Source organism: Asterias amurensis, chromosome 22, assembly GCF_032118995.1.
Source record: "Asterias amurensis chromosome 22, ASM3211899v1".
In the NCBI taxonomy this organism is placed as follows: Eukaryota; Metazoa; Echinodermata; class Asteroidea; order Forcipulatida; family Asteriidae; genus Asterias; species Asterias amurensis.
In genome coordinates this window covers 11,470,893-11,491,607 of record NC_092669.1, presented here as the reverse complement: position 1 = coordinate 11,491,607, position 20,715 = coordinate 11,470,893, and the positions used below count along the sequence as shown (strand labels likewise).

Genomic DNA, 20,715 nt, shown 5'->3' with positions numbered 1-20,715 from the left:
ACCATAACACTGAAAAAATACTTTAAAAATACAGAGAAAATTCACAGACATCAGCAGTAGACAACTTACAAACAACAATTTCAATCATGCCACATTTGACATCGTAAAGTACACATTTACATTTAAAAAAACACTCAAAACATGTTCAAGTTACCGTTGGAATACAATATTGCAGAGAGCGATAAGATTGGAGAAAGCAAAGTATTAATGTTAATAACTTCTTTAAAAACATCACATTCCTTTTTGCATCTTCTGGCACTGTCTTTTACCTCCGAAAAACTGTCTTCGTACATTTAAAGGAGATGAACACTATTGGTAATTACTTAAAAAACTTATTAGCATAAAACCTAACTTGGTAACGAGAAATGGAGAGCTGTTGATAGTATAAAACGTTGTGAGAAATGGCTCCAACTGAAGTAACGTAGTTTTCGAGAAAGAAGTAATTTTCCATGAATTTGATTTTAAGACCTCAGATTTAGAATTTGAGGTCTCGTGTGACAAGGGTGTTTTTTTTCTTGCAAAATTATGACAAAACTTTGACGACCGTTTAAGTTCAAATTTTCATGGGTCTGTTATCTTCGAAATGCATATGTTGAAATACACCAAGTGAGAAGACTGGTCTTTGACCAATAGCGTCCAGTGCTTTAATGCTTTAGACACCAGGCCTGGAATCTCTTTTTTGAGAGGGCAAGGCCATTTCCATTTTGCCAAGGGCGCTCCCATCTGAATATCTTAAAGTCTATGGGCAACGGAGGCCATAGCCCCAGTGGCATTTGTGTAATTCCAGGGTTAGGGTTAGGGTTAGGGTAATTCCAGGCCTTAGAGACCATTCATTTCTGTTTAATCATCACAAAACGCCAAGACATTGCCAACACCGTTCATTTCTTGAATCAAACTTTGCCGGTAAGTATGTCAACAGAAATAGCATGAAACAAAAAATGTTGTGTTGTGTTTACAAATTGGGTTAATACATCGAAAACTGTCATACCTGAAGTTTAGTTTGTTGACTAAAGCAATCAGTCAATAAATCAATCAATCAATCATTTAATTTATAAGGCGCCAATCAAACAGTTAATGCTCACACCAAAGGTATACTCTGCCTTAAAGCCATTGGACCCTTTCGGTAAACAGTATTGTCCAAGGCCCACACTTCGTGTATCACAACTTCTATATCAAATAACAAACCTGTGAAAATTTGGGCTTAATCGGTCATCGGAGTCGGGAGAAAATAACGGGAAAACCCACCCTTGTATCCGCGCGTATCGTCGTGTCATGACATGTGTTTACAATAAATCCGTAATTCTCGTTAATGAGAATTGATATTGTTTTACTGTTTTCTCAAATAGTAAAGCATTTCATGGAATAGTATTTCAAGAGAAGTCTTTCACCATTACCTTCTGTAAACCCTGTAAGTTATTTGTAAATCTGTGAACTTTTTTTTATTTTTCTGTACCGAAAGGGTCCAATGGCTTTAAAGAAAATAAATGTAAGTTCTAAACTATTTTGAAAATAAAAGTAAAATTTAAATCTTACTTTGGATTCGTTTGGGTCAAAGTAGTCTAGAATGGTGTCGCAGAAGTGGTACCCCATTGCCTCGTAGCCAGCCGTAGAGAAATGTGAGTGACTGCCATCGGCCAATGTCGACCCACAAAATGTCGCCTGTAAAAGGGTGAATGGAAAACAGTGTTAAAGGCAGTAGACACTGTTGGTAATTACTCAAAATAATTGTTAGCATCAAAACATACTTGGTAACGAGAAATGAAGAGCTGTTGATAGTATAATACATTGTGAGAAGCAACTCCCTCTGAAGTAACGTAGTTTTTGAGAAAGAGGTAATTTCTCACTCAAATCATAAAAGACCTCAGCTGAAGCCTTTTATTACGCATCGGAAAGCAAACAAAGACATACAACAAGTGTGTTTTGTTGTTTCCCATGAGGCTAAGAAAACAACTGTCTTACGACTGTTTAGACAAGGAATTACATGGAGATAACAGGTGTGAGTTGCCAGATGAAAAGGATGTATTATTATTATTAATAATAATAATAATAATAATAATAATAATAATAATAATAATAATACCATTTATATAGCGCCTTTCCCTAAGGTTACATGACGCTCAGAGAATGACAGGAAAAAACAACAAAGGGAATGCAAACAAAAACCAAGAGGAAAACCATGACTAGCCTGCAGCATTTAGCCAAGAAAGTCCAGCGAAAAGCCAGTCTCTCTTTGACTAGAACTGCAGGCCAAGCAAGGTGAGATTGACTGATTGAAAAAAAATTAACAGAGCTAGACCTTTTGGATGAGTTTGGAAGGGAATTCCACATCCTAGGGCCTGCAACTGAAAATGCTCCGTCTCCTGATTTTCTGGTGGTTCGAGGAATATATAAAACGACTGTTTCGACAAGGATTGACATGGAGATAACAGGTGTGAGTTGCCAGATGAATAGGATGTATTTATTAAATTCTTACCTCCATGGTGTAGCTGTTCATGATGCCCATCTGCCAGACGACAACTCGACCCGTCCCTTCCTTGCTCTTCTGAACTTTGAACTTACAGATGTCGTAAGAGAACTAAAATGGAGAGACAATCGCATACGAGGGTCAAAAGGTCATGTACCAATGAGCAGCGGATACCAGTCACAAATTTTACTTGTGACATGGTATGTTGCCCAGTAACCTTATTTGGGTAAGCGTAATTTGTTTATGCTTAGCTACTTGTTGTGCTTAAGGAGCTCTATGAAAATGGGCCCTGGCATTGTTGCCAATCACAAAGCCACTATTTTTCCTAGTATGGTAAGGGGTTCTTACCTTGTCCTTAGCATTTCTTCCTAGGATAACGGGGAATACTCGTTCTCGTAGCCGTCTGTTGGGGTTGTTTTTGTTATCGCATCCATAGATGAAGACGTTCTGTTTCCTGCTGTGGCCGTGAAGGTCACAGTAGATGGCGACCTCTCGCTCCTCAATCAACCTTAAGGTTAAAGGTCAATCAAGGGTCAAACACTGTTAGCCTTTCAGAATAAATACGTTGTTTGATATGATATCATGGTGAATGCATCTAAACAGTACACAGTCGACCCTCCTACTATCTGACCCTTTAACGCCATTTACTATGATTTTGCATGATGCACTATCAGCCTAAAATATGATATCATGTGGAGAATGCATCTACAATATGCACAGTTAGTTCTGTGCACATTCATGCCACCATACACAACTGTATGCAGTTGACTGGTATCAAATGGTTAGTAAGACACTGAATGCTTTTTTAACCAACAGTAAGAGCGCAAACAGGTTGAGGCATAAGCAAAACTTTGAGTGACTCACTTTTTGATCATGAGTTTGGTGTGAGCGACGGAAGGGAAGGAGTCTTTGAGTACACTCTTGTAGTTACGGTTGAGATCTCTTCCAGCGAGTGAGCAACGATAGTTACCAACGATGACACCGTCCGGATTCAACATCGGGACGATCTTGAAGACAAACGTGTCTCTTAGAAGCTGGAAACAAGACAAAGCAAAAAAGGTATTTCATTATGTTTGTTTTATTTCCATTCCAAGGAAGTGATAGGCTGAGCTTTGAGCGCAAACTGGATAGGGCAAACTGGATAGCCCGGAGCGCGAAAGCTTCCGAGTGTGAAGCCTGCTTACATACATTTATCTTTGGTTTTGAAAGCCCTACTCTGCTATCCGGGGTGTTCCATAAAGTTTTATCTTCATTTTCTTACGAATTTGATCTTAGTTATGAAATAATATAACAAAAATATATACAAATAAAGAAACACAAAAGCAAACAAACAAAAAATTTAGTACAAAACTACACATTTCACACAAAAAAAAATGCAATGTGGGTTTGAATCCCACCCGAGTAACATGCCTGTGATATTTTTTTCACAGGACTCGGGAAAGTACTGAGTATACAGTGCTAACACACATCAGTGTATGGGTACAAAAACCAAAAATTAATATTCTTTATCCCCGATGAAAACTTAACATCTCTTATAATAACAATGCAATGAACAATAATAAAAATTAGTGCAACTTTAGGAAAGAGCTGGGTTTTTAATTGAGCTCATGGTATTGAGGAAGACGATTCCAGCATTTTAGCCAAGTTGTTGTTGCATGATTGATAATACCCAAGCCTACATCCGTATGCACTGTAAAAGGGGTAACCATGTTTCAGCCCTAGGAGTAGGTGGCAATGGCCTCTGGAAAAAAATAATTGTAGCCCACAACTTGAAGTGGCCTTCGGACCTTGTGTGTCTGACGACTTGCTTACAAAATATAATTAAAAAAATAATAAAAAGCTTTAGAGCCTACATCAAAGGGGTGTGGGATAGGGGGGTCAAGGGTCAAAGGCTACCAGACTAACCTTGGCATCACCTGATGAGCTAGTGAGGAAGTCTAGAAACCCTTTCATCATCCAGCTTGAGTTGGTCTCTCCAGGATGGACCCTGGCTGTTAAAACAATGGCCTTCTTCATCTGAAAAAATATATATATAATAGTTATTCATAATCATGGAATCTTTCTTTGGTTTGAGTATTTTTTGTAAGATGCCAAACATAACGTCCACAGATTTACATAAAACTTACAGTTTAAAGATAATGGTGGTAGAAAACTACCCTTCAATATTACTTGCTGAGGTGTTGAGTGTTTGAGAAATGACATTTCAACAAAAGAAACAGTTTTCGTCTTAGTGTACACAATTATTATTTTAGCATGTACAACAGACTTACACATGAACGTAATTCTCCTGAAAACAATGCTCTGTGTTTTTGACTTTATTTGATCAATGTAACATGTTTTCATATTATTATCAATATTTTGTTTTCATTAATTATTTTTTTCGACCATTTTTGCACTGTCTTTGACTTACAATATTTTACCTAATTTGTTTTATTATTCTGTTTTTCACCAATATGGAAATAAATTGAGTTTAGTTTTAGTGAATTTAAATTGAATTGAATTGAATACCTTGGCATCTTCTGGATTCTTGGCCGGCGAAGTGATTGTTAAAATGTTGACGATGTTCCCTGCTAAGGAACGACACAAGATTCTCTGCTTGCAGAACTTACTGCAGACTGGGTCGTTGGTTAAATTCTGAAGATAGTCCTGAAAGATAGTCATTTAAAACAAAAATCAACCCAAGTAATCTAGAAATTTTCACTCCAAGTGAAAAAAAAATAGAGTAATTCTTTGAGCGTTTTAATGCAAACAAAATAGTTAGTGACCTGACGTTTCATAAAGAGAAGGGGTTGTTACTCTGGGTTCTTTTACGTGCATTGCACAACACATGGGACCAACAGCTTTACATCCCATCGAAGCATCATGGTTAAGTGTCTTGCTTAAAGACACAGGTGTCAGGACTGGGACTCGAACCTACACTCTGCTGATCAGAAACACCAGAGCCCGAGTCCGGTGCTCTTAATCCCTAGGCCATGACACCACACAAACAAAATAGTCTGGCTTCTGTCCTGTTTGACCAGTATTTGACTGGCACTGTATACGGGGAACATGACCAAGATGCTTGGTGAAAAAAAAATCAGAACTTACTTGTAAATCTGAGTATGTATACGGATAGCAGTGAGCAAAGTAGCAAACGTCGTTGTCGTGAGGGAAAATGCAAGTCCACGTTAACGAGTAGTAATTCTTGTCCCCTTTGCCGTCAGATCTCCTGGAGACAGTTCAAAGGAAAAACAAATTACGTGTACCATCTGTAACTGGTATCCTGTTTGCTAAGCACACTTAATTATTGTTAAGCACATTTTGTTTGCTTAGAGGCACTGGGCACCTTTAATAGTTGTCAAGGACCAGTCTTCTCTCTTGGTGTATCCCAACATAAGCATAAAATAACAAACCTGTGAAAATTTTGGGGGATCAATTGGTCATCGAAATTGCAAGAGAATACTAAAAGAAAAAAACACCCTTGTTGCACAACGGCTCTCCATTGCTTGTTACCAAGTAAGATTATATGCTCTTAATTATTTTGAGTACTTGCCAATAGTGTGCATTGCCTTTGACAACTGATCAACATTTTTTTCCGACTTACTTGAGGTAGTTCTTGAAGTATTTGATGTCATCTCCCGATCGTCTCCAGCCGATGTTTTTCTTCTGTGCTTCAATTTCTGAGTAGAGCAGTGGCCTCATCCCATCATTGTACAAACTGCCCGGCTAGAAATAAGAACAGAAATTAAAGAAAATACTACTGAAGATTCTGTTACTGATGAGTGGTTAAGAGCATCAAATTGAAGTCCTGGTGGCTAAGTCATCAGGGTGTGGGTTTGAATCCCAGTCATGACACTTTACTTTAATAATTGCTTCTCTCCACCCAGGGGCAAATGGGTACCTGTAAAGGCAGAGATGGTTTTTGCGATTGGCAGCTTCGCACTTACCTTCATCAGGTTGGTTATAGTGAAGCGATACATATAGGGCTGACAATAAACCTTTAACATACTGTAGAGTGGCCATCCTGAATTTCTCCCATTCAACTCAATGTAATCAAACCGAGGCCAGAAGGGCAAATAGTCTGGTTCCTTTTTGTACAATGACTATAAGCATCCTGTACTGTTACCGGATACAGGGAACATGACCAAGATGGTGGCAGCTCTGGACATACCTTCATCAGGTTTGTGATAGTGAAGCGATACTTGATGCCTTTTCTCATGTTCTGTATTCTGAAGTAGAACCACTGGGTGTGTTTCTCGGTGTAAAGGTCATATCGGAGATGCAACTCATACTCGTACTCGGACCTGGACAAGAAAAAGCGTTTTTTAATAATAAAAAAGTGTATTTTTAATAAAATACAATATCACTCAGGAAAAACACAGCTGTTAGACGAGTTCATTCTCAGACCTTAAAGGGAAAGAGCAGTCTGATTAATTTATTAATTTATTTCAACAGTAAATACAGAGAAATAACACTAAAAATAAGACTTTGAAAGAACAATCCTGCGGATAACAAAAAAGCAAAAATAATCACTTTCTAAAGGCGATCCAGACAAAAACAACCTACAAAGGCACATGAAAGTACAAAAGAAAAACAAGTCATAAAAAGTTTAAAATCACATAGAAAATATAAAATACAATTATAAAATCTATAGAATTACTTTTAAATACAAAAATTCAAGAATACTGCACCAAGACCTCTAATGAACCATAACAGAAGGGAAGTAGGCAAAAAATAGCAAACTAATGTAGAATTATGTTTGTGGATAACAGACTTATATTCATGTGAGTCGATAGCTAAACAAAACACAACATCACTTGAAACCCTAATACCTGGTTCTTCATACTTCCGGCGAATGAAAGGGGAAGCAGGGGTTTTTTTCGCAGCGAATGTTTCGCAGGGAGTTGAATGGCAGCATGGTGCGCCACCGCATCTTGTAAAGCATTGTACATGGTGCTACAAAGGAAAATGTCTCCTATACTTCAAAACAGAGCTCAACTATGTCCACATACCCTGCGCGTTTACTGCGCTTTGATATGCCACCAACATGCCTAAGGGTAGGACAAAGCGCTATATCAGAACCTAGTTCTATTTTTATTATTAATGCAGAAGTGACTCACACTTTGAGTGCCTTCATGAGGTTACCGCTCTCAAACCGAGATTCGAAGATGAGTGTCGTGTCTGCCTCTGTCTTGATCTTAACCGCTCTCATTGCACATCCGCTCCTGCTGCCTCCGACCCTTGACCTCAAGAACTGAACAAGAAAGACAAAAATAATCAACCTTAGGCTGTATCCGAGTTGGCGCTTACAGCTCTGGCTACGGCTGTTGTTAAGGGTGTTGCTGAGAATGTCCTATCAGCCTATAACTCAATGCATTTATGATGACGCGGAAATCTAGCTTTAGCCCTAGCTGTAGCTGCCTAAGTTGAGACTAACATGACTTAAGGCCATGTCACACTGCACCAATAACGAAAATGATAACGACGCAAAGAGAACGCATTCTATTGGTTGAATTGCTCCACGCAGAATACGCCCACACTCATTCAACCAATCGGGGGCGTGCATTTTTATCAATCTCGTTTTCGTTCTTGTTATCGGGGCCTGTGTGACCGGGCCTTCAACCTCATTTCCAGCGGGAATTGATCTTGCCACGCCTTTTTCTTCCAGCATGCTTTTCAATATTAACAATCGAGATCGACAAAATACCCAGCTGGCCAACCTGGCAAGACTGTCATCATTTCTGACTAAACTTTTTCAGAATTTTTTAATATTTTTTTTTACATTGACTATTCTGAGTGGCCCCTTATATGTTTACTAAATTTTAAAAATATTCAAATTGACTCACGTAGGCCTCTTTTGTTGGCGGGCAATAATAAACAACTCTCCCCTCTCCCTCCGAAACTGGTTGGGGCATCTTCTCATACCCACCTACAAAAGAAATAAATGAAATTTTGTTATTAATCATAAACAGACCATAAAAAGTTGCTACTACAACTTTCAGTGACACAGTTTAAAGGGAAGGTACACGTTTGGTAATTACTCAAAACAAATATGAACTTAAAACCTGACTAGGTAAAGAGCATTGGAGAACGTTGTGAGAAACGGCTCCCTCCGAAGCAGCATAGATTTTGGAATAGAGGTAATTTCTCACTAAAATAATAAAAGACTTCTACTAGCTAGAAGTATTTTTATTCTGAAAGCAAACAAATTCGTCCAAAAAGGGTGTTTTTTCTTTCATCATTTTCTCCCAACTCGGATGACCAATTGAGCTAAAATTTTCACATGTTTGTTATTTTATGCTAATATAATTGGGATACACCAAGTGAGAACACTGGTCTTTGACAATAACCAATAGTGGACCTTCCCTTTAAGCTGCTTCCATAACAATTTTTTTCGATCATAGGAATGAGTTTTTGGTGTGATGGGAGGGGGGGGGATTTTACAATCTGTAGCTCACAATTCACTAAGACAACTCACTTGGCTCGTAGAACCTTTCTGGTTCTGATGGCACATAGGGTTTGTGGTACACACGGTTAGATAAGACCTCAACATCCGCTGGCCTAAGGAAGAGAGAAAAATAAGAAAAATTTGAAAAAAAAAGAAGTTAAAAAAAAATGTTTTGTTTCAATCATTATGCAAAAGATTTCATGGGTATAGAATAAAAATGTTTAAATTTCTCAAAGAACACTAGTTAGTAAATAATACTAGTGGCTTAATAATAATAATAATAATAATAATAAAAGAGTCTTTATATAGCACCTTATGCCATGGCCCAAATTCATAGAGCTGCTAAGCACAAAAATTTGCTTAGCATTAAAATTCTTCCTTGATAAAAATAGAATTACCAACCAAATTTTCACGTGATTTTCAGGAAAAGCAAACAACAGTTGAATACCAGTAACAAGCAATATGCAACATATGGAAATTCGGTTGGTATCCTATTTTTATCAAGGAAGAAATTTCATGCTAAGCACATTTTTGTGCTTAGCAGCTCTATGAAATTGGGTCCAGGCTCAAGGCTTACCATCTTGGAGCTTGTTGTGACCCGCCCTCTTTGGACAGTGCGTATAAGTGTCTGGGTTCCCTGAGTCTTGGCACCTGTTAAAAACATTTGTAAAAAAATAAGTTAAAGTTGCAATAAAATTTTCACAGGTTGATTTTCTTGTACATTTTTATAGAATTCAAAACAACCACACGGTTCCATAAACCAACTTTGCATTTAAGCGACAATATTCATTTAATAATTTTACCTAATTTACTCTGCAATTTGTTTTTTTCTACTTACCATCTTTCCTGCTTGATACTTGAAAGTAAGCTGAGTTGTTCTTTTCTCCTCTTGCCGATTATCTGAGGGAGAGCAAATGGAAAAAATTATATTACTCCCTGTGTAGAATAGTGTGACTCTTAATGGTACTCAAATGAATGCTATAGACAATTAGTAGCTTGACAACCAACTGCATAGATGTAACTACAAACAATGGTATGACATGCATGCAATAACAAAAGCCGCATGCACAGCAAAGAAATTTATACTACGTCCATTTGCAGATTTTTAATTAGTGTCCATGGCTAACGAGCTTATAGCATGGTCAACCCAACACTGATTGTGTTTGTTTAGTAATTAAGGCATCCATGTACGATAATTAGACACTGACCAACAATCATTACAAATTCCAAGAACGAGATGGCACTTTACAGACTGGGTAAAGCCCGGTTCATACATTGTACTTCATTATGCGAATGCGAATGCGATACGAATGTTGACGTCAGATATTCACAACGAATAATTCGCAACGGTTGAGTTGTGTCCAACTCCTACGAAACATTCGCAGCGAAAACAGGGCTATGAAGTCAAAATTCACTTCCCGTTCACAATAGACCGATCCAGTAGGTTCTGCCCACGACCATGACGACGACGCACGCGTGAGCAAGAACACATGGGGCTCTCCAATGCCTTTCTGCACAAGTCTGCCACGCGCGCAAAGCACACGCGCACGCATGTACCTAGATATATATACCTAAATACCTAGGAAACTCAAATATTGGATGCTTGAGTGCATTGTCGCAGAATATAGCCAAGTTTTCACTAGGTGAAATCTGGACTATGTATTCCATTTAGTGAGGTGAAGTTTGAATAGTCTCAATAACGTGAGCTACTAACATGTATGCTGAAACGCTGGTTGATTTATAAACATTCATACATGCTAGATAATAACAAACACTGAATATTCATAATGCAAGCTGATGAATATTTATGAGGGCTACTACATGTAGCTGTGCAATCACACAAGCTGCTGAGTTTTGGTTGTAGGCTGATAAACACTGAATATTCATAGTGCAAGCTGATGAATATTTATGAGGGCTACTAGGTGAGCAATCACACAAGCTGCTAATTTTTGATTGTGCAGGCTGATGGAAACGTATGAATACTACACTGTATGTAAGCGACCACTCACAACAGAATGTGGAAATTTTTCTTTTAAAGGAGGCTGATGATTGATCATGCAAAATATGTCACTAGCAGGCATCCATTGCCCTGGTCTTGGCCTTGGTGCCCCTGCAAAAGTATCCCATAGACTTTTAAGATATTAAAATGGAAGTGCTCTTTTCAAAATACAATTGGCCTTCCAGGCCTGAACTCGGAGCTACAATGTATGATGAAAATGGGTGCTCACCACAAAACTTATTGAGGCTGTGTTAGTTGATGGCTACACAGGGGTCGAAATAAAGTGTATTTCCATGGTAGTCAGCAGGGCTAGTGACCAATAATTTTTAGTAGCCCCGATTAGATTTTGGTAGCCCGAAAGACACATTATGCCTCGCGTCACGGCTCAAACTTTACAATACACCAATAACATAGTTCTTTATTGTTTGTGATGATGATTTTTGCATTATTTTTCCACTAGCCCGTCGGGCTATCAAACTGGAAAAATCAGTAGCCCGGCTGTAAATCTGGTAGTCCCGGGCTAGCGGGCTAGTGGCAATTTCGACCCCTGCCATGCCTGCTACACTTACAATGTACATCATATGGCTGGATCTACTGCAAAGTTGTTTCAGCATACACTTCATGCATTTGCCTGGTTTGACATACGTCATGTACGTGCAATATGATGCAGTTTTAATTAATGGCTTTGAACAACTTACAGTGAATAATAACAGAATCCCACAATGAATGTAGAGAGGCATATGGGGAGCTGGGTGCTGAAAATTGTTTACAAAGAGTTATTCTTTTGTACAAATTTATTTAATACATAAATGATGTATCTAAAATGAAAATACAAAGACAATACAAGTTTGTTTCTTTCAATCTACATGAACAATGAGGTTCCAAAAATGTTTGAATACACATTTATGAGACTTGCATGGTTTTATTGGTAAAATTTTACATTTTATAAACAATTGAAGCGGCATCTAATTTTCACTCTACTTGGTGAGGCTTTCAATCGCATCAAACAACTAAGCAGCTTATTTTCACTCTGTTTTGTGAGGCATTTAAGCGCATTAATTTAAACAACACAGCAGCTTATTTTCACTCTATTTGGCGAGGCTTTAAATCGCATCAAACAACACAGCAGCAGAATTTTTAATTGCTTGAAAGTTTCAAGCAATTTTTTTGTCAACAGGAAAACAAACAGATCAAAAATGATGAATTTTACCCGAGTCTTTGTCTTCTTTGAGAGCTTGGTTTTCATAATCGGTGTCCGAGCCCTGGTCACTGAGGGCGTAACTATGGTTACAGTCCCATTCGTCAAAGGTTTTGTTGCCATTACGAAAACTCTCATTGCGCCCTGAAAAAAAATAAAAATAAATAAAGTCACAAAATAGGCCTAAATCATCTTTACAAAAATGTAAAAACCTAAAAAGAGGTAACACTAACTGTCTTCCCATGAACTAGAGAAACAACTTCAGGGTCCCCCCCCCCCTCCAATACACACATAGCTTACACGTTTTGGCCAATGTGACACAAACAAATCCTTTTTTATGTAAATACATTTCAATGGATTTTTCTGGCTTTTTAACATACAACTTTGTAGGTTCATCAGGAATTCAATTGTGATCTTGGCTAGCTGTGCTTTTTTTCCCTTTTTTTGGATAGTTGTATTTCTTAAAAAAATTTTAATAAAGAATTTGGTTGCAATTTTAAATTACTTTGTTTGACCTTTCCCCCCGGCCCACAGCTTAAAAAAATATATTTACATTACTATTTACTTTAGCCCTGATGCAAAATGAAAATCTATTAGACAATTGCTACTGTCAGTGTGACTGTGAATCTATTCTCCACTCCGGAATGTGGCTGCTCAAACAAACCATGGTTTGCGTGCTTAGATGGGACATGTCATTTCTAACAATAATCAACAAACATGAGGATGCATTGTTCCCCCTGCACACAGATATTGATTTCTCTGCTCTAAATCAATTTAGACTTAAACGGACACCACTGTTTGAATCAGCCGTGGGAAATTAAACAATGAACTAACATGGCTTTATGTGTTGAATTCTATAGGCCCTACAATCCTCAACATAACCACTGCAGTACCATGTGTTTTTGCAACTACGTAGCAGCAACATAAATTTAACAAGCTTGACCACAAGAGGGCGCCAAGCCAGAAAAACTTTATGGTACAATCATAAAGACATGTTGGTTTAAGTTAGGGGAAAGTGGATACGGGCTTGAATAAGCTTGGGCGATACCACGATATTATCGAATATCGCGATACTAATTTGGAAACAATTTCGATATCGGATTGATTTGGATTTAATCGAAATATCGATATATTGCGATATATCGTGATACATCGCGATATCGATTAAGTATCGCAATATCGCGACGTATTTCCTAGCTGAGACATCTTGCACCCCATAAGTTTGGAGTAAAACCACATAAATAGGTCATTAGAACACCTCTCTAATGCTATGACTGTCTCTTCTACAACTTTCACTGGGAGTTTAAAGACTTGTGATGTCAAATTTTATCAATCACGATAATATCGAATATCGCAATATATTGTGAATAAAATACAGTAAGTCGATATCGCCCAAGCTTAGGCTTGAGTTATTATTATTATAAATTTTATTTTTTTATTTGGGGGGGGGGGGGAGGGAATAGTTATTCACAAGCATGTCTGATACTTTAGGCCTACAGAGGCAACCTCCTTAAAACTGGAGCATTTCAAGGGCACCAAGGCAATGACCGGGGGGGGGGGATGCCATCGCCTTGTTGCCTCAATGAGTGTCCGGCCTGAATTTACTCTAACCAAAATGAAAGTCCCCAACGAAAATTTACATTTCCAGCAAAATTGGAAAAATATACACGGTAGGCCTACACAGTATCAAATTATCAAACTTCAGACATGTCAGATAATAGCCTGCCATTGCAAGGAAATGTGTTTGACAACGGACAATGTGAGATATTAAAAAAAAAATTATGTCTAAAAAGTGAGCCATTAAAGCCATTGGACCCTTTTGGTAAACAGTATTGTCCAAGGTCCACACTTCGTGTATCACAACTTCTATATCAAATAACAAACCTGTGAAAATTTAGGCTCAATCGGTCATTGGAGTCGGGAGAAAATAACGGGAAAACCCACCCTTGTATCCGCACGTTTCGCCGTGTCATGACATGTGTTTAAAATAAATCACTAATTCTCGCTATTGAGAATTGATATTGCTTTACTGCTCAAATAGTAAAATAAAGCGTTTTACCATTACCTTCTGTAAACCCCATAAGTTATTTTTAAATCTGTGAACTTTTTTTTTTTCTGTGCCGAAAGTGTATAATGGCTTTAAGTCAGTTAAACACATGACACAAACTTTGATTTATGGTAGCAGAGCTCTCCATTTTGTTTACAATGACCTTTGAACTTTTTTCTTCCACAGTCGTGGTATCATTGTTTACAAACAGACGTAGTGTCACGTTCACCTACTCCAAGGCACAAAAGATCTTTTATCATGTTTAGGTTTTTGATTACAAAATGCACTTGGTCGAAAACTGGGTAACGGCTTGATCAAGTTTGTGTTAAGTTTTTGTTATGGCTTATGTTGCCTTGTGAGTTGGGTTTTCTGTCCCTGCCCTATTTATTGCATGTGTTTTCCCCAGAATAATTCATTGGTTTTTGTCTAAAACTGAAACTTCCTTTTTTGTTTTCAACTCATTGTGTTCTTGGCTAGTACAGTGATTACAGGTCCCTTTTCGTAAAATCCTTGGCTTCACAACCAGAAATGATTCATAAATTACAAAGGTCACTTCAATCAGTACAATTTTATTGTTTTCTCCTGGATATAACCAAATTACTGAATGGAAGTTCCGGATTGTTATACCACAGCTTCTTTTCCAAACTATAACTGCCAATACATTATTTTACAGCAAACCTTGCCAGTACTTGCCAGTACAAAATTGTGCCTAAAGTAGGCGTTGAAACTTTGCATGGTGGAAATACGATATAGACAGGTTTGCGGTAACACCATGTAATGACTATCTCTAATGAGTTGTGGTGGTTCTGAAAAGAACCGTTGGTTTCAACTAGACGTGTCGATCAGTATGCTCTGATCGTCTTCTGGAGAAAGCAACATTTTTTTTTCAGAACCACCCCAACTTATAAAAGATAGTCATTACATGGTGTTAACGCAAACCTTTCTATAAAATTGTGCCTCACAAAATGTTTTGTTTGTGTGCCCAGTGAGCAAACATTTCTGCTTTTAATCAAGGCCATTAGAGTTGATGTGTACACTTGGAAAGTGATATTGTTTTACCTGTATAGTATCCATAATGCTTCAGATGATTCCGCATGAAACTCTCATATGGATTCTAAGGATAAAAAAGAAGAAACATAATTAAATATTTAAATTTTAATACATAGGCCTAATGGGAACTTCAATATAGTTAATGGACTGACGTTTTGACCCTAGCAGAGTCTCTCTTTAGCCTTCGAGAAAGACACTGCTACATAGGTTCGAAACATCAGGCATTAAGGCAGTGGGCACTGTTGGTAAATACTCGCAATAATTATTAGCATAAAACCTTTCTTGGGAACGAGTAATGGGGAAAGGTTGAAAGTATAAAACATTGTGAGAAACAGCTCCCTCTGAAGTGACGTAGTTTTCGAGAAAGAAGTTATTTCCCACGAATTTGATTTCGAGACCTCAGATTTAGAATTTAAGGTCTCCAAATCAAGCATCTCAAAGCACACAACTCGGTGTTACAAGGGTGCTTTTTCTTTGACTTCAACAACCGATTGAGCTCAAATTTTCACAGGTTTGTTATTTTCTGCATGAGATACACCAAGTGAGAAGACTGGTCTTTGACAATTACTAATACTATAGTGTCCAATGTCTTTAACCTTTTTTGGCATTTATACCATCGGTCCTTTTGGTTGGCAAGTTGTTTGCAACAGCTACATCAATTTTCTCAAAATGTAGGATCTTCATAAGACTCCTTGTAAGTATATGAATTCACAAACTCAAGCAGCACCCTACTTGTAAAATAGAAGGTTATTATCGATTTGATCGGTCACAGTGCATCATCAAAATGAGCTTGACGTGTGTAGCGCACATTGTTGACTATTCCCATCAACAAAATAAATGTTATATCTTCCCGTTTAGACAGATGATCGACAATCAATAAACAATGTATTTTTGTTCATGTTATATCTAAATAAATCTATTGCAAATGTTATTATTGTCATTTTTGCCTTGTGCTGAAATTACTCCTTTTTAACAAAATTTTTGATGTCTTCGGTCGGACGATTAAAAATGATTTTATTTTTTTTTGGGGGGGGGAGGGGGAAGAAGACAGCGTCACCTGAAGATGTCAACATCTTACGTCAAGATTCTTGACCTGCCTGGCCCTGGCTGGTCTAGATTTGAGTATACTGCCTTTTTAGAAAAAATTATATTATTATTATTACTTTAGTTAGGCCTATTTATTTAAACAAATAAAAATAAATTGTGCACAAGTTCCCAAAATTATGAATCTAGGGATTTGAGTTAAGAAAAAAAAATAAAATAAAAATCTAAAACTTTCACTTTTTATTACAACTTTACTTTCTTCTTTCCCCCAAACCGTCAACAACCGTAGCTGAAAAGGGGGACATTTCCCCCATCATAACCCATACTTACCAAGTCAAAATCAAACACATAGTCTTGCTTACTGCCTCCGTACATTTTGATACGTCTGTGTTTTACAATGTTTTGGACAGTAACTTGGTTTACACGATGGACCACTTGCCGTACAAAAAAGTCCTTTCCTTCGGTGTGGGGTTGACTTGGCCGGGTCGCGAGCGGTGCTCAACCCGGTGGTGTGCAAAGCAAGTGCAACTCTGAACTGCAGTGCGTGAGTGCGAGCTGGTGGGCGAACAACCTTAGGAAATTTACAGTCTATAATTATCCACAGCCCTTTTTACAGCAAATTTCTGGTATAAATTGATGTGGAGGCCACATTTTGCTGTACAGAAGTCATACAAGTATTGTCATGGCTATTTTGGTGACCAAAATGTTCTGCAGTTACGCCACATTTTGAAGACATTTAGTTGTAGCGCCACCATTCAACAACTGTTGACTGTGGCAACACACATGTCAACCACACATCCGCCCCAAAAAATAACCCACGACCCAGTTCTTAAAATAATGTGTATTGAAACTTTTAAAAACATCATTGAAATTACAAAAGGTTTGAAAGAAGCTTTATACTAATTGTTTATTTTAAACTTGATTCTCAGTTAATTTAATGGCATGTATTTTTGTGTCTATGGTCTATATTATTTAGGTTAAAAATGCGTAGTAATATTATTGTCACTTAATTTGGAATAGTCAATAATTCTGTACCTTTCTCCTGTTTGGTTTTAATTGCAAAATGCAATTTTTTTTTAACGAATATGCATGTATGTTGATATATTATAAGTAACTCTCATATTTCAGATATTTACATTTTGCTTTATAATGTTGCTCATGATATTCCGTTTAAATATTTGCTTGAACTATTTGAAATCTGTTTGTTACCCCCCTTTTTGAAAATAGAACAGACATAGGTTAAACAGACGGCTGTTTTTTTTTTACGGCTGTTCAATTTTGGGGGCTTTTGGCGACATTTTGAACAGCGCCCTCATTTGTCCTCTTTCTAATTTGGCCATCAATTTGGTGGAGAATTCTCAAAATGGTGAGGGAAATACGTACCAAATGTCGTAAATACTGTCAATTAATATAGAAAATGTTTGTCAATAAATGTATATTGGTTTACATAGAATGCATTGTGTTGGTTTATTTGATTGGATTGATTTTCCCATAATGTGATTTTACTGGATTGAAGAAATGTAATTTATCGTTGTTGAAGATCACGTAGGCCTAATGCTGGATGTAATGTATGGGTGGTCGTTGAAATGGAATTCTGGTGATGCATTATTACGAGCTATAAATGTCGGTCATTTTTTAACCTTGGTCGCTTCGTACCTTTTAAGTCACTCAATGTACTTAACAAAGTTGGTTACTTCGTACCGTCACGGTGTCAGCTGAGCCGAGTGAGTCTAGCTAGTCTATTCGGCTGACGAGTTAGTCCGATTGACGTTCGTAACTTTTGACAATTTGAATTTGTACTGTCTTCTTCCGAAGCAAACGAAGGAATGATCAAAAGACTATTTGTATATAGACCCAGTAACTGGGGCGCTGTACTCCTTTTCAACAATTTTTGACTTTATCTGTCGTACTAGCGCCCCAGGGAATGGCACAGAATTTTAACGAATACCCAGTTTTTCGCGACACCCAGCCACAAAAAATGCCTCAAAATGACAAAAAGACCAAACAAACTAGCTCAAAAATCGCCTACTCTATTCTCGATACGTCTAGGATGTAACATCAGGCATTTAATTGTACTCACGATCATTTTTTAAACTCCAAATCGATGATTTTTAACTCCGCATCGTGGAGCGATTGACAAGTCTGCGATTTTCGGATGTGTATGGTAACGAAACATGGCGTCGCGTTGTGGGTGGATGTCCATCAACGGCTGTTTAATGCTACACTTGTTACAGGCGTTGCAGCGAATGCTATACATTGTACACGGGGATGGGTACAGGCGCTGCAGCTAGCGAGTGCCCACGTGCGTTCAATCATGGTCAACGTAACTTACACGGTGCCGGGTTGTTGGAAAATTATCAGAAAGGGGGTGAAAGGTTCTCAGAAAGGGATTATTGTCTGAAAGAGGGGATTTTTCTGGTCTGAAGTCTGCTGGATGAAGCTGGATGGTTCTGGATGAAGTCTGCTGGTCTGGATTTTTCTGGTCATCGCCCCCCCCCCCCCAAAAAAAAGGAAAAAACGAAAAAAAGGGGAAAAAAGATGATAAATAAATAAAAAAAAATTCTACAGTGACACTGGCAGCACTTAACATTATAAGAAGCAATTTAACCATGCACAAAAATCGTAGGCCTAGATGAAGTTCAGCGGTTTTTATTTATTTATCATATTTTCCCCCTTTTTTTTTGGGGGGGGGGGGGGGGGCGATGACCAGAAAAATCCCCTCTTTCAGACGATATTCCCTTTCTGAGAAACTTTCACCCCCTTTCTGATAATTTTCCAACAACCCGGCACCGTGTAAGTTACGTTGCCCATGATTGAACGCACGTGGGCACTCGCTAGCTGCAGCGCCTGTACCCATCCCCGTGTACAATGTATAGCATTCGCTGCAACGCCTGTAACAAGTGTAGCATTAAACAGCCGTTGATGGACATCCACCCACAACGCGACGCCATGTTTCGTTACCATACACATCCGAAAATCGCAGACTTGTCAATCGCTCCACGATGCGGAGTTAAAAATCATCGATTTGGAGTTTAAAAAATGATCGTGAGTACAATTAAATGCCTGATGTTACATCCTAGACGTATCGAGAATAGAGTAGGCGATTTTTGAGCTAGTTTGTTTGGTCTTTTTGTCATTTTGAGGCGTTTTTTGTGGCTGGGTGTCGCGAAAAACTGGGTATTCGTTAAAATTCTGTGCCATTCCCTGGGGCGCTAGTACGACAGATAAAGTCAAAAATTGTTGAAAAGGAGTACAGCGCCCCAGTTACTGGGTCTAATTTGTATAGTATAACTTATGCTGTCTCTACGGCAGTACGGCTGTAAACTACGCTGGGAAATAACATTTCCAATAAAAACCCACGTTTATGCAAGGATTCCCCCCCCCCCCCACCCTTCATCATTTGTGGAGAGAACCAAACTCCAAAAAGTGTGCTACCGTTTTTGTGTGATTTTATGAAAATTTCTGAGCTTGCATTCGCTCTAAAAACATGTCAGTCAGTCAGTGCCATGTCTGCTGATAAATAAGCTTACCCGAGTTGTATAGGATAACTTTCCGTATGGCGCCACCACCTTTTCACTCATTTTTACAAAAAGGGATTATCTCATTGAGGTAAATTAGATACTATATTATTTCATATCGAATGAAAAAGTGGTGGCGCCACACAGAAACTTTTCCATTGTATAAACTTAAAAGCAATATTCTCTACCCCAACCAGATCATGAGTCCGCAGCATAAAACAGGCCGCCACAGCGACACTATAAATAAGTAAGACGGCTGTTCCAGCGCATCAAATCACCACATGCGCATCAGTAAAACATGGCGCTGATGATATTTATTGAGCAATTGGCAGCTGAAATTTGTTTCACTGAAGCAAGCGCCAACTGGGGAGAAAATCTCGGAGTGGGACTGTCACTGGGACAAGATCAATGGAACTGGCTAAATTGCTTCATTAACAGTTCAACGTAATATAAGGTTTATCGCGATTCAGAAACGCAATGCATTTTGGGAAGGAATATGGGGCAGTTTCCATGCAGTTTCTACGACTCCCACACGCAACGCCTATACCTTTGTGTTGGTTCAACAGCGCCCTCTCGTGATATTTTGCTATTCGCGATAAACCTTATTAAGACGAAAAGAAACATGCTTACAAAACAAAAATGAGAGGACTTCAGAAAGCACAACCTCTAGACATTGCTATTGCAACTTGCTTTACAGCGCGAGTTTTTGCCAATGGAGGTTGGAAAACTATGGAAAGTCACAAGTGCAAGTCAAGAACAGATAGCAATAGTTAGTAGAAACGTTACCCAAATATTCTAAAATAAGTTGAGATTGTTGAAAAGAAATCAACAAATCATATTATAAGAGATATTTTATGCATCTTTACAGAACATAATGAATTTGGTCACAATTTGTTTTCAACGCAATTGATTGATTTGCTAACATTCGGCTGGCCATGCCAACAGCGCAGTTTAAATCATCAATGGAA

At 38.1% G+C, this 20,715-nt stretch overlaps 1 protein-coding gene across 5 annotated transcripts in view; it reads right to left on the bottom strand.

The window, feature by feature from the left end:
- LOC139953756 (uncharacterized) overlaps positions 1-16,981 on the bottom strand; it is a 28,980-nt gene extending 11,999 nt beyond the window's left edge. For 3 of the 5 annotated variants that reach the window (XM_071953308.1, XM_071953310.1, XM_071953309.1), the window contains exons 1-17: positions 16,560-16,981; positions 15,195-15,249; positions 12,101-12,232; positions 9,730-9,791; positions 9,469-9,542; positions 8,922-9,004; positions 8,290-8,372; positions 7,564-7,697; positions 6,615-6,747; positions 6,048-6,169; positions 5,552-5,672; positions 4,973-5,110; positions 4,370-4,480; positions 3,329-3,498; positions 2,813-2,972; positions 2,474-2,575; positions 1,534-1,659 (exon numbers count right to left, since the gene is read on the bottom strand). In XM_071953308.1, coding sequence (XP_071809409.1) covers positions 1,534-1,659; positions 2,474-2,575; positions 2,813-2,972; positions 3,329-3,498; positions 4,370-4,480; positions 4,973-5,110; positions 5,552-5,672; positions 6,048-6,169; positions 6,615-6,747; positions 7,564-7,697; positions 8,290-8,372; positions 8,922-9,004; positions 9,469-9,542; positions 9,730-9,791; positions 12,101-12,232; positions 15,195-15,249; positions 16,560-16,604 — 1,851 coding nt within the window. In that variant the 5' untranslated portion in view covers positions 16,605-16,981. Of the gene's footprint in view, positions 1-1,533; positions 1,660-2,473; positions 2,576-2,812; positions 2,973-3,328; positions 3,499-4,369; positions 4,481-4,972; positions 5,111-5,551; positions 5,673-6,047; positions 6,170-6,390; positions 6,415-6,614; positions 6,748-7,563; positions 7,698-8,289; positions 8,373-8,921; positions 9,005-9,468; positions 9,543-9,729; positions 9,792-11,588; positions 11,644-12,100; positions 12,233-15,194; positions 15,250-16,559 lie in introns of those variants that run through there. The other 2 variants (XM_071953311.1, XM_071953313.1) reach the window with 2 other exon arrangements.
- Between the last annotated feature and the right edge of the window lie 3,734 nt (positions 16,982-20,715).